The sequence below is a fragment of the Lepus europaeus genome, chromosome 2 (assembly GCF_033115175.1).
Source record: "Lepus europaeus isolate LE1 chromosome 2, mLepTim1.pri, whole genome shotgun sequence".
NCBI lineage: Eukaryota > Metazoa > Chordata > Mammalia > Lagomorpha > Leporidae > Lepus > Lepus europaeus.
This window is the reverse complement of record NC_084828.1, coordinates 80,132,755-80,146,571: the sequence shown is the minus strand read 5'-3', so window position 1 is coordinate 80,146,571 and position 13,817 is coordinate 80,132,755. Positions and strand designations below refer to the sequence as shown.

The following is a 13,817-nucleotide window of genomic DNA, read 5'->3' as shown; positions in this document are numbered from 1 at the left end:
AGGAAATCCTGCCTTAACAACAAGGATGGGCCATTTGAGGATATTATGCTAACTAAACTAGTGACAGAAGGAGTTAGACTGCATGATTCTGTTTATATGAGATATCTAGTCAGAAGCAAAGAGTGGAATGTTGATTGCTAAGGGCTGGGGAGGGAAAACATTCAGTGGAAATAAAGTTTCAGTTATTCAGGCTGAGTAAGTTATAGAGACTGATTGTACAACATCATGCCTATAGTAAATACTATATTTTGTTAAGGTAGATCTCATGTTAAATATTCTTACATCATTTAAAAAGTTCCTGGAGCACCTGTTGAAGAAAGAAACAGTTCAAAAAATTATAGGAACATGTTACGTGATACTGGAGCCAACTTTGAAGGGGCACCCACTGACCAAATCTGAGACAATTTCAGTATCAGAATAAATAGTGATAACAATAGATCATTAGCATTTAAACTGGAAAACAGTGAATCCAAGCCAATAAATAAATGAGGAAGAAAGGAAATTGCTTTCCTAGAGTTGAATGCCAACATGTGAATGTGGAAGGAATGGTGTAGTTAGAAAGCCAACGCTTGGGCCGGCGCCGCGGCTCAATAGGACAATCCTCCTCCTGCGGTGCCAGCACTCCGGGTTCTAGTCCCGGTCAGGGCGCTGGATTCTGTCCCAGTTGCCCCTCTTCCAGTCCAGCTCTCTGCTGTGGCCCGGGAGTGCAGTGGAGGATGGCCCAAGTGCTTGGGCCCTGCACCCCATGGGAGACCAGGAGAAGCACCTGGCTTCTGGCTTCGGATCAGCACGGTGTACCAGCTGCAGTGTGCCGGCCACAGCGGCCATTGGAGGGTGAACCAATGGAAAAGGAAAACCTCTCTCTCTCTCTCTCTCTCTCTCATTGTCCCCTCTGCCTGTCAAAAAAAAAAAAAAAAAAAAATCGGCCGGCGCCTTGGCTTAACAGGCTAATCCTCCGCCTTGCGGCACTGGCACACCGGGTTCTAGTCCCGGTTGGGGCGCCGGATTCTATCCCGGTTGCCCCTCTTCCAGGCCAGCTCTCTGCTATGGCCCGGGAAGGCAGTGGAGGATGGCCCAAGTGCTTGGGCCCTGCACCCGCATGGGAGACCGGGAGAAGCACGTGGCTCCTGGCTTCGGATCAGCGCGATGCACTGGCCGCAGCGGCCATTGGAGGGTGAACCAACGGCAAAAAGGAAGACCTTTCTCTCTGTCTCTCTCTCTCACTATCCACTCTGCCTGTCAAAAAAAAAAAAAAAAAAAAAATCAACACCTGACAAACAGAATTGATTCAGACAAGAATTATCAGTGGATGCTGAAACCGTGAGTGAAAGTTTGATGAATCGGGTATCTTGCATAATACAGTCTCTATAAAATACTTAATAAAAATAGAAGCCTTACAGTGAAGAACCTGGCAGACACCACCTTAAATAATAAAGTTTACATCCCCAGTACAGTAACAGGGCAAGCTGACATCATGTGTCTACTCATTAAAAAGGACTCAACATCTCTTGTTTTTGTATTCCTGCCTCAAATGTGCAATCTGAGTCTATTTGTCTGTACCCCTTAAATTTGTAAGGGTTATAAAATAATGAGTGGCAGCCTGAACAACTGTTCCAGAATAAAGGAGACTAAAGAGCTCTGACAACTTAGTGTGTGTATGATTCTCATTTGGACGTAGACTAGAGTGTTTTTCCTGTAAAGGACAGTATTGGGATAATTGACAACATATGAATAAGGTCTGTATATAGATCATAGTACTATATCAGTATTAATTTCATGATTTGATAATTATGTTACTTTAGAGAATGGCCTTGTTCTTTGGAAATATATAGGAGTAAAGGAGTATTATGTCTGAAACTTATTCTGAAATGGTTCAGACAAAAAAATAATGCTATGAGCATATATTGAGAGAGAACATGGCAAATATAAAATGTCAAGGATTGTGAAATTGTGTGAAGTATATGCAGGATTTCATTGTACTATTATTTCAAAGCAAAAATTTTTTTAAAAATAGAAGGAAATGTTGCTGTATGATAGTTACTATTTCAAGGTGCTTTAATCATGGATAATTTTCTGAGCTTTATGTGTATGTTTTTTTGGGGAAATACTACCTTAGAAGCTTATCACCATGCCATGCATTTATCTCAGTGTTTCTTTGAAAATATTTTTGAAAGACAGTAATTGTGCTAGTTGTTTTGGGGATCAATCTGGGTTATATCAGCACTGTGATTTAGATTTTTTATTATGGTTCCAACCAAGATATCACAGGGAAAGACCATAAGAATGTGGTGCGGAGACCAGTGGAACTATCTTAGACAATATCTATTATGTTCTTACTCCGACTTCATGACTCTCCATTGTATTCCAAGTTATCTCAAGAAGTATAACACCAACACAATTTTTAAAAACATATTCTCAGTATCATTCTTACAAGAAAGGAGTATTTATTCAAGCTAATAACAGAATGTTACATAATTTCAGAAATTTTAGTAATTAGTAAAAAGGCTATCTTGGGATGAAATCTGTAAAGCCTATGAAGAAAAATTATAAATGAAATTGCTAATACTGACTACATCTGGAGAGGAATGTGAATGAGGGATTGGGGACTTTAACTCACATCTTTTTATTTATTTATTTGAGTTACACAGAGAATTCATGTCTTTTAAAAAGCTGTATTTTGAGGAGCTGGCATTGTGGTAAAATGGTAAAGCCACTGCCTGTGATGCCAGCACCCCAAATGGGTGCCGGTTCAAGTCCCGGCTTTTCTACTTCTGATCCAGCTCCCTGTTGATGTACCTGGGAGGGCAGCAGAGGATGGCCCAATACTTGGGTTTCTTCACCCATGTGGGAGACCTGGAGGAAGCTCCTGGCTCTTGGCTTCCGGCTTCTGGCTTCCAACTGGCCCAGCTCCAGCCATTGTAGCCATTTGAGGAGTGAACCAGTGGATGGAAAATAAATCTCTCAACTCTTTCTCTCTCTCACTCCCTCACTCCCTCACTTCCTCCCTCTCTCCCTCTCTCCCTCTCTTCCTTCCCCACCTCACCCCCTCTCTTCTATAACTCTGCCTTTCAAATAAATAAATAAATATTTTTAAAAAATTTTAGAAGCTGTATTTTGAATAGAGATTATATTTATCTTATGTATCATTATTAGATATAAAAACATAAACCATGAAAAAGCTGCCTTCCTCTGTCCCCCAGGTAGTCATTTTCCATCCCCAAAGGCAACCACACTTAACTGTTTCTTCCATAATTTCCAAGATACTGAGTGCACGTAAGAACAAATTAATATTTTTTCCTTTTTCCTACACAACAGGTAACTTGGGTTACTTTTAAAATTAGTGAAGCCAGCACTCTGGCTTAGTGGGTAAAGCTGCCACGTGCAATTCCTTTTAAGGCTGAGCATTATTCTATTGTATGTATATACCATGTTGTTTATTTTTTATAAATGTGATATATTCTAAAGCCCACAATTATAATTTAACCCTTACATAATAAATTTATCCTATATAAAATATTGAGCAAACAATATATATTTGTTCCTTAAATCTATTTAAGTTGAAAAAGGAATTGAGATATTATTTTAAATCAGAAGTAACTACTAATATTAAGATTGGACAATATTCAATCCCTAAACATGTTCTATATTCTCCAAAATCTCTGAAACACAGTTGAAAATACAGGAAAGAATTCATAACTCAGTTTCAATGATCCTTGTTCTTTAGAATGTCTGACAAGACCAGCACATAAAAACTCAACCTTTCCTCTTTACATTTCACTTCACTTTCTCTTTAAACTCAATATAGCAATGCTGCTTTCTAAAGCTACTTTTTTTTTTTTAAAGATTTATTTATTTCTTTGAAAGCCAGAGCTACACAGAAGCAGAGGCAGAGAGGTCTTCCATCTGCTGGTTCACTCCCCAAATGGCTACCACGACTGGAGCTGAGCTAATCCGAAGCCAGGAGCCTGGAGCCTCCGCTGGATCTCCCATGCGGGAGCCGGGGCCCAAGGACTTGGGCCATCTTCACTGCTTTCCCAGGCCATAGCAGAGAGCTGGATCACAAGTGGAGTAGTCAGGACTTGAACCAGTGCCCACATGGGATGCTGGCACTGCAGGCTGGGGCTCTAACCTGCTGCATCACTGCACTGGCCCCAAGTTGGAAAATTTTGACACATACTACACCACTAGTGAAGATTGGAGACTTTTCTGCTAGATGAAATAAGCCAGGCACAAAAGGATAGTACTGTGCACGTCCACTTATGAGTCTCCTAGGGTAGATAAAATCATAGAAAGTTGAATGGTGTTACCAGCAGCAGGGAGGGTGGGAGTAAAGGAAAATATTATTTGGGGGATGCAGAGTTTCAGGTTGAGAAAACGGAGGGGGAAAAAATGACATTTCATGTTTTGTCAAGATAATGCTGAAAATATGAGAAAAATACTTGTACAATAATATAACACATTATGTCATAGGTGTTATCTTCAGGAAGGCACACTGGACCTGCTAAATTAACAAATGGAAGGAAACGGTAAGAACTCAAAAAGTTTGTAACTTAAGGAAATCTCAAGATACTTTTCAGACCCTTGGGCTGGACTACATTTCACCTACCCCAGAATACTAGATGAGCTTTTACCTTCACAAGCTCTGGGGAGTCATAGTTCATATCTATCTATGTTAATTATTTTAGTGTTTTTAACAGTCTTAAAACAATTTTAATAATGTCCTATATAAATCCATCTTATACATGATTGGACAGACTTCCTTTTCTGATCTTTACTTGAAAGAAGATGATCTCTTATTAATATATTTTGTGAAAAAAATTAGTATTCATGACTATTAACAAACTTGTTTTTTAGGACCCATTTAAGAAAAATAGCACGTTTTAATGCAGATTCTGGCTATCCCATCCATTCTGATTCAGAAAGTCAGGTAAGATTAAATTGAATAGATAGAATGCATACTATTTTAATTAGTCCTCTGGTAAAATCTGAGAAATGGGAATAAAATGCAAAGAAAAAATATTTATTGTCCTAAGGAAATATGAAGACTTGCTTTAAAACATATTGTCTACCAATAAATTCCTTGTGTATAAATTTAAAATCCGTAGTAATTTTTCCCTTCACTCCCATTTTATGTGCAAATGTACTTTGAATTACTTTCTTCTTACAGACTGAAACCGTACAGGGGCTTGACGGCTGTGCTTCTTTGCTGCGGGACATTATGAGAAATGAAGATTCAGGTCTTATTTTTTAAGATGCTTCTTTACTGATCACCTTTTCTCAGTTAAGTAGTTCTTTAATGTTAATGACTATTTTGTTTTAATTATAGGTACAGAAACAGCATATTCAGAAAATAGATATAATTCTAGAACTTCAGAAGGGAAAAGATACGGATCTAAAAAAAAAGGACAGGACAAACATACTATTCCTTTAGTCCAGAAAGAAATGTGTAAGTACTTTTTCCTCTTATTTAAAAATAATTCTTAATTATGGGACTTTCATGAATTATCAGATTATGTTTTTGTCTTTCATTTCAATAATATATTGGTTATTTGGCTTTGTATGTGCTTATGTTCTTAATGTATTGGTTATTTGGCTTTGTATGTGCTTATGTTCTCTTTTGTTTTTTAAAGATTTATTTATTTGAAAGGCATAGTTAGGAGGGAGAGGGAGAGAGGTTCATTCTGCTGGTTCACTCCCAAATGGCCACAATGCTGGCACTGGGCCAAGCTGAAGCCAGGAGCCTAAAACTCCATCTGGGTCTTCCATGTGGGTGACAAGGGCCCAAGTACCTGGGCCATCTTCTGCGGCTTTCCCAGGCACATGAGCAGGGAGCTGGATTGGAAGCAGAGCAGCCGGAGCTTGAACTGGTGCTCTGGTATGGGATGCTGGCATTGCTGGTGGTGGCTTATCCCACTATGCCACAGTGTAAGCCCCTAGGCTTCTCTTTGTGTATTCAGCTTCTATTTTCTGTGTAGTCACTTTGTTTACCATCACTCTCCTAAGAAGAAAAGGAGACTACATCGAGGTTTTGTCTGAGAAAAAGTTCAAACTCAGAATGACATTTGAGAGGTATCTACTTATTTTTTGTTTCCTTTGCCATTTGTTTTAAAGATTTATTTATTTATTTGAAATGCAGAGTTAGAGAGGCAGAGAGAGAGAGAGTGAGAATCTTCCATCTGCTGGTTCACTTCCAAAATGACCACAGTGGCTGAAGCTGGCCTCATCTGAAGCAGGAGCCAGGAGCTTCTTCTGGATCTCTCACGTGGGTGCAGGGGCCCAAGGACCTGGGCCATCTACTGCTTTCCCAGACCATAGCAGAGAGTTGGTTTGGAAGTGGAGCAGCTGGGACTCCAACCAACATGCATATGGGATGCTGGCACTGTAGGCGATAGCATTACCCTCTGCATCACAACGCCAGCCCCTTAAAATTATTTTTACGTACAAGGGTACTTCAAGTAGTTTGTGGTGGGGAGCAAGCTTTTGGTTCAGAAATGAATGTGCTTGCTTCACATTGGTGTGCCTGGGTTTGATTCACAGCTCTGGCTCTGACTCCAGCTTCCCATCAGTGCAGGACCTGGAAAATAGCCAGAGTGGATCGAGTAATTGGGTTCCTGTCACCTATATGGAAGACCTGTTTGAGTTCCTGGCTTCTGGCTCTGGCCCTGGCCCAATCCCTAGCCTTTGTGGGTTTTTGGGGAGGGAACTGGAGGATGGAAACTATCTCTACTTCTCAAATAAAATTAAGGATTTTTGTTTGTGGAAAATGCACATTATTTTTAATTTAGCTTTTCCTTGAACTCTTTGAAGTACCTTATGTATATCCCAAGCTGATTGAGGAATTCCACTTGTTCAGCTATACAGTAGGTATACATGGTACAAAAGGTGAAATTTCAAGTTGCGTAGATAAGGAAAGAGAGCCTGCACCTGATTGACAGTGAATGTGTTCATGTTTTACATCCTCGTAATTACATGTAATCATTCAGCAAACAGTTTAGAACAAGCGAGTTCTGATAACGTTGCCCTTTGGGGGCCCTGTAGAACAACATGAACCCAAATGGAGATAAAGCTCAAGTGGAAATTCAGAAAGACAAGAATTAGACTGACTAGTTCTAAAGTGCATTTGAGTCAGAAATGCCAGCACTATAGTACATATTTAGATTTCACTTAGGTAAGATATGGGATTTAGAAAATTGTCTAGGACAGTAACCCTGGATATTAAGAAACCAAGATCCAAGCAAAGAGAAAAATGAGGATAGAGCGTTTATAGGTCTAGAGATTGTTCTCTAACTTAAGACCGTAACTTAAGTCCTTCATAACCCATCTTGGGGGCCAGTCATACTTACCCTCATATCATCCTCACCTGCAGTATTCAGGATGGTAGCCTCTAGCCACATACGACTATTGAGCACTTCAAAATGACTAGCATAACCAAGGAGTTGAATCGTTAATGAATTTATATTTAAGTTTGAAAACTGATACTGTATCCAGTTATAAAAATTTTAAGTGTGTTTGGAATAACTGGGATATGTAGATCTGTAATTTCAATTGTAAATTTTGTTAAATCTGAATACAGATGAGGTATTTGATGAAAATTTAGCATCCATATTGAGATGTGCTTTCTGTAAAATGCATGCTGAATTTAGAAGATTTAATATTAAAAATATCTCAAATCTTTATTACATGCTGAGATACTAATATTTTCGACATTATTTTAAATAAGATGTTTTAAAAATAAGTTTACCTATTTTTACTTTTAAATATGGCTACTGGAAGTTTAAAATTACATATGTGGTTTGTATTATGTTTGTATTTCTATTAGGCAACATTGGTTTGAACCAGGAGTCAGCACACATTAGCCAGTTTTATTTTATAAATAATGTGTAGTTATTTTCTTTTATAAATAGAGTTTTATTAGAACACAGCCTTACTAACTTACTCATCTGTTTTCTATAGCTGCTTTTGTACTGCAGTGGTAGTGTTGAGTAGTTGTGATAGAGACCATCTGGCCTGCTAAGCCTAAAATATTTACTATCTGGTCTTTTAAGTAGAAGTGTACTAAGCCCTGATGTTAACTCTTAAAGCAGAGGCCTGTTTATTGGGTCCCAACAGACAAATAAATGAGGGGTAACACCTATCCTTCCAGTTTCCCAGTTTTGTCTCAAGGCAGGTAATTTCTTATCCATGGCATCCTTCCTCAGAGAACTATCATTTGGGATATATGTGGCTTACGGTGTCATGGTAGCAACTCACTGGATCCTGACTGAACTGCCTCGGTTATAGTTACAGGAAGAAACAGATGGCATTACTCAAGATAGAGAGAGAGAGATAGGGATTCATTACAAAGGTATGAATAGGATATAGGAAAACCACAAGGGTTTGTGCTAGCTAGTGCTAGTAGCAGTAGCAGAGCTGTTGTCAGCACTAGGGCTTAAGGGATTAGGAGAGGGAGAAGTTACTAGACTCAGAAATAGAAACTGTTTTATACTCTAAAGTTTCTTGAGAAGAGTGAGCTTCATTGAATGGACAAGGCCAGCCCAAGGTGACCTCATAGATAGGGAGCAGGAATAAATACTCTGACGTAATGCTTCTTCCTTTCCTTAATTTGCCAAAACTCTCATGGGATTAAGACAAACTGAAGCCCTATTGATGTATATCAGGTCTGGTATTTGATTTTTATTCTTACAGGCTAGTAAGTTGGTCATACTGTGTTGATGCTGGCAGAAGACACAAAATTTCAGGGTCAGAGACAAAGAACTTAATTATTCATAGTACAGCAAGCAGAGTATGTATTAGTATATTTGCATTGGTTCTCCCTTGTACCCAGTTCCATTTGGGCTGATGTGATGGACCCAGAGGGATGCTAAGCATACTGTTTAGGTTTCAGCTAAGGAATACTGACCTTGGGAAGTCTGCTGTTTTGATAGTGTATAATAGTGTATAATAAACAAGACTGTACTTTTTTCAGGGAAATATTACCTCATTCTTCAAAGTTGCTGAGCATTTCCTTGAGAAATGCTCCAGGAAGCATGTAGGTTAAAGCCTGTGTCTTGGTATACAACAAGATGTGTAGGAGCAAGAGACCGTTGGAGGACTGTCTCTTAACAATGTAATTGCATAGATCAGCATCCTAGTGAGAACAAGGGGACCAGTAGAGGATGAATTTGGAGTGGCAGATGGAAGGTATTTGGCATTCTGGATCCCTAGCACTAAATTTGTATTTGGATTATTGTCAAATCAGCAGTTTCAGCCTGTGATCAGGACACACTATTCTTTTTGTCCTTTCCCCTATACGTTCATCATCAGAAGGAAAGACCTATTCCCATAGGACTGTCGTCTTTAAGATAGCCATGTTAGAAATTAGTTATCACTGGCTTATTTACTCCCTGAAGTTAATTCATTGGAGGAGAAGCCTCCTTCCCTTAGGTCCTTAGGTTTGGTTCAACTGCTTTTCTTTTTTTAAAAGTTCACCAGAATAATGCAGAATGGAACATTTTGCTGTCTAGTTGTATGTATGTGTGGTTAGCTGCTATTTATGATTACAAGGTTTTTTTCCTCTGTTATCACAATGTTCAAAAATACACAAAACCCATGCTTAGCACATGTTCTCTTTTCCATCTCTTCCCAAGGGAGGTAATCATAAATAGAACTTTAAGGAATCTATTACAGCATGTTAACTAGTATTAGTATCATTTTTTAATTTTAACACACATTTTCTTGCTATTTTTTGTTAAATGTCTTCTGGGGCATGAAGCGTGACTTTTTCCCCCCAATATTTATTTATTTAATTTGAAAGAGTTAGAGAGAGGGAGAGACAGAGAGAGAGGTCTTCCATCCGCTGGTTCACCCCCCAAATGGCTGCAACTGCTGAGGCTGGGCTGGTCTGAAACAAGGAGCTTCTTCTGGATTTCCCCTGTGGGTGCAGGGGCCTCCAAGTACTTGAACCATCTTCTGTTGCTTTTCCAGGCATATTAGCAGGGAGCTGGATTGGAAGTAGAGCAGCCAGGTTTTGAACCAGCACCCATATGGGATGCCAGCACCACAGGTGCCACAGAGGCATGACTTCCATTGTACTTTCTGGCTGGGACCTGCCTGCTCGTTGAATGTTTATGGAGTTACATAGGCCTGCCTTGATGCATTTTTGGAGTAAGGATGCAGAAAGGTAGTTCCAGAAACATATTCATTGAGCTTACTTAGGAATGTTTCTGAGATGAAAAAACAGGAGAGGCCAGCACTGCGGCGCAGTGGGTTAATGCCTTGGCCTGAAGTGCCGGCATCCCACAATTGGCTGCGGCCAGTTGGGGAGTGAAGCGTCAGATGGAGGACCTCTCTCTCTACCTCTCCTCTCTCTGTGTAACTCTCACTTTCAAATAAATAAATAAAATCTTAAAAAAAAAAAAAAAGGAAACTTTTTTTTTTTTATTTGACAGAGTTAGTCAGAGACAGAGACAGAGAGAAAGGTCTTCCTTCCGTTGGTTCACCCCCAAAATGGCCGCTACGGCCGGAGCTACGCCGTTCCGAAGCCAGGAGCCAGGTGCTTCCTCCTGGTCTCCCATGTGGGCACAGGGGCCCAAGCACTTGGGCCATCCTCCACTGCCTTCCCGGGCCACAGCAGAGAGCTGGACTGGAAGAGGAGCAACCGGGACTAGAACCCGGCGCCCATATGGGATGCTGGCGCCGCAGGCAGAGGATTAACCAAGTGAGCCACGGCACCAGCTCCAGGAAACTTTTTTTAAATAAGCAATTTTTTCATAACTGTGTTGAATGCTTTTGGGATTCTGCTTTTGATAATATGCAGCTGTTCCTGAAGTAATGATCAGGTTACAACCCACAATAAGTTAAAGATATCTTGTTAGAAATGCATTTAACACACCCAGCCTGCCAAACACCAAGGCTTAGCAACACATAGTACACTTTAGAGTTCAGGTGTCTACTCTTGTTATCTGTGGCTTGCTGGCTGTAGCCCAGCATCACAAGAGAGTATCCAGGAAAAGATAGAAAAATCAAGATATGGTATTAATTGAATATATATTGTCTTTTGAACTGTTGCCAAATGAAAAAACTGTAAGTTCAGCCAAGTTAAGATAGGGACTATATGTGTTTTGCCAATCTCACCTTGAGCAAATAAACCACTACAGGCAGAATCCTTTGAACTTTGGTTGCCCCCATCAAGACCAGGTGTTCTTATATGTTTAGAACTATGATGTTTGTTCTCTTTTGGGTGGCAGGAATTACTTAGCTGTCAGACAATGCTTACACATCCAAGCAACAGCCAGTGCTCATATAGCAGCTAGACTTCAAGGACTGAAAAAGTCTTGAGGACTGATTGAACGAATGCATCTCTTTCATGAATTCTAGTTATCAACTGACAGCAATTAGACATATTGCCATCCTGATCTGTTAAGTAAGATTTTCATGTAGGATACTTTGGTATAATTGACAAGAACAAGAAAATATAATTCTTTTGTATTTGTGTAGTCACAGGCTTACTATGTTATCATTTTATTTTAAAATTATGGTAATATAAATGTAATCTTTTATAATTTGTTTTAGACTATTTGCTTTAAAACTATGCATTAATTATAAATATTAAGCATTAATAGAATTTCATAAGGACTGATTTTATAAAGGAACAAAATAACTCATTTTAATTTTTTTTAAAGATTTTATTTATTTGAGAGGTAGAGAGGGAGAGACAGGGAGAGAGGTTTTCTATCTACTGGTTTACTCCTTATATGGTCCCAATGGCTGGAGTGGGGCCAATCTGAAGCCAGGAGCCAGGAGTTTCTTCTGGGTCTCCCACACGGATGCAGGAGCCCAAGCACTTGGGCCATCATCCACTGCTTTCCCAGGCCATAGTGGAGAGTTGGATTGGAAGAGGAGTAGCCGGGACAAGAACTGGTGCCCATGTGGGATGCTGGCACCACAGGTGGAAGTTTAGCCTCCCACACTACAGCGTCGGCCCTGCACAGCTTTGACTTTTAAGAAATATGTTTTCAGTTAATTTATGTTGGATGATGACATCTGCTGGCAGAGGCATACTATTGTAGTTCAGCTTTATCAGAGACCATGTAAACCACCCCTTGAAAGGAAGATGAGTGAGACCCAATGCCTGGGACCTGCAAGTGAAATCTGAGAATTCCTCAAACCAGTCAATTCTTAAGGGACCAAAGGAAATCCAAAAACAGAAGTGAGGCCAAGGAATCGAGAAGAAAGCATGAGTGATGAGGAAAGAATGGCTATGAGCAATGATCTCCCACTCCATCATTTTAGATTTCAGGGTTAAAATATTTCAGAAGGTACTATTCCATTTGATTTATTATAAAACTATTTCCAATAAGGAATAATACTTTATGAAAATTTATTAGCTCATCTGTTCAGATAACAAAGATAACTATTTTTGCTTTTTGTTTTAATTATCTCAAAGGGGACATAATCAGAGGTATATTAGTATCTGCAAGATTTATGAATATGCAATATTGTCTTAAAGAATTTGCTGCTGTTTGTTGATAGAACATTTATTTTATTTAGTTTTCCTGTACGCTAGACATTGATGTAAGAACTTTTTTTTTTTTTTTCAAATAATTTTTTTTTTAACTTTTATTTAATGAATATAAATTTCCAGTGTACAGCTTATGGATTACAATGGCTTCCCCCCCCCCATAACTTCCCTCCCACCCGCAACCCTCCCCTCTCCCGCTCCCTCTCCCCTTCCATTTGCATCAAGATTCATTTTCAATTCTCTTTATATACAGAAGATCAATTTAGTATAAAGATTTCAACAGTTTGCACCCACATAGAAACACAAAGTGAAACATACTGTTGGAGTACTAGTTATAGCATTAAATCACAATGTACAGCACATTAAGGACAGAGATCCCACATGAGGAGCAAGTGCACAGTGGCTCCTGTTGTTGACCCAACAAATTGACACTCTAGTTTATGGCGCCAGTAACCATCCTAGGCTGTCGTCATGAGTTGCCAAGGCTATGGAAGCCTTCCAAGTTTGCCGACTCTGATCATATTTAGACAAGGTCATACAAGACAGAGTGAGGATAGTAACCAATGATCCTAAGAGTGGCATTTACCAGGTTTGAACAATTATACAGCATTAAGTGGGGAAGAGGACCATCAGTACACACAGGTTGGGAGTAGAGCCATTGGTGGTAGAGTAGAGGTTATGATTACAAAGGAATGAGGCCCAAGTGCACTAGACAGGGCCTAGAACAAAGGACAGAGTCATTATTAGAGGAGCTAAGAAAGGTGCTGTCTAAGCTACAATGAAGTTTTCTGATTGAGAGGCAAATAGAACCTGATAGAAGGGGCTTGATAATAATCTGGTGGGCTTCAGGCCTTGTAAATTCAGAGGCCAAGACCTATCTATCTCTTCACATGGGGTATATCCTAAGGGAGGTGTGAACCTCCTAGGGGAAGGCACTCTGTTGACTTTCATTACTTGGCTGGCCTGGGAGGAGAGCTGGCCAGGTAAAGGCAGGGGGCATCTCTAACAAGAAATTTACAGTTCTGCCTGCAATGTTGCTGACCCTACTTGACCATCCCCTCAGCTGCAGTGGTCACTTTGGAAGTTGGGCTGAGTGAAGGGCTTTTCAGCTTAGAGCCAATAAGATCTGTGGCTCTGACCTGGGCATCCTTCGACTCCAGGGCAGGTCCAGTTCCAGTGATCCAACTCTTGGCAGAGCTGCCAGGGCTCTTCACAAGCTGACTTCTGCTGAAGCCCAGGCTTACCACATTGAAAGCCACTGCAGTGGACTGGCCTGTTGGGTCTCCTTGAGGGCAGATCACTGTACAGATCAGCCATT

At 40.0% G+C, this 13,817-nt stretch overlaps 1 protein-coding gene across 1 annotated transcript in view; it reads left to right on the top strand.

The window, feature by feature from the left end:
• Positions 1–13,817, top strand: part of CCDC14 (coiled-coil domain containing 14) — a 54,941-nt gene that overhangs the window by 3,927 nt on the left and 37,197 nt on the right. Inside the window, exons 2-5 of the mRNA XM_062208993.1 lie at positions 4,471–4,526; positions 4,855–4,927; positions 5,168–5,237; positions 5,327–5,446. Coding sequence (XP_062064977.1) covers positions 4,471–4,526; positions 4,855–4,927; positions 5,168–5,237; positions 5,327–5,446 — 319 coding nt within the window. The remainder of the gene's footprint in view (positions 1–4,470; positions 4,527–4,854; positions 4,928–5,167; positions 5,238–5,326; positions 5,447–13,817) is intronic.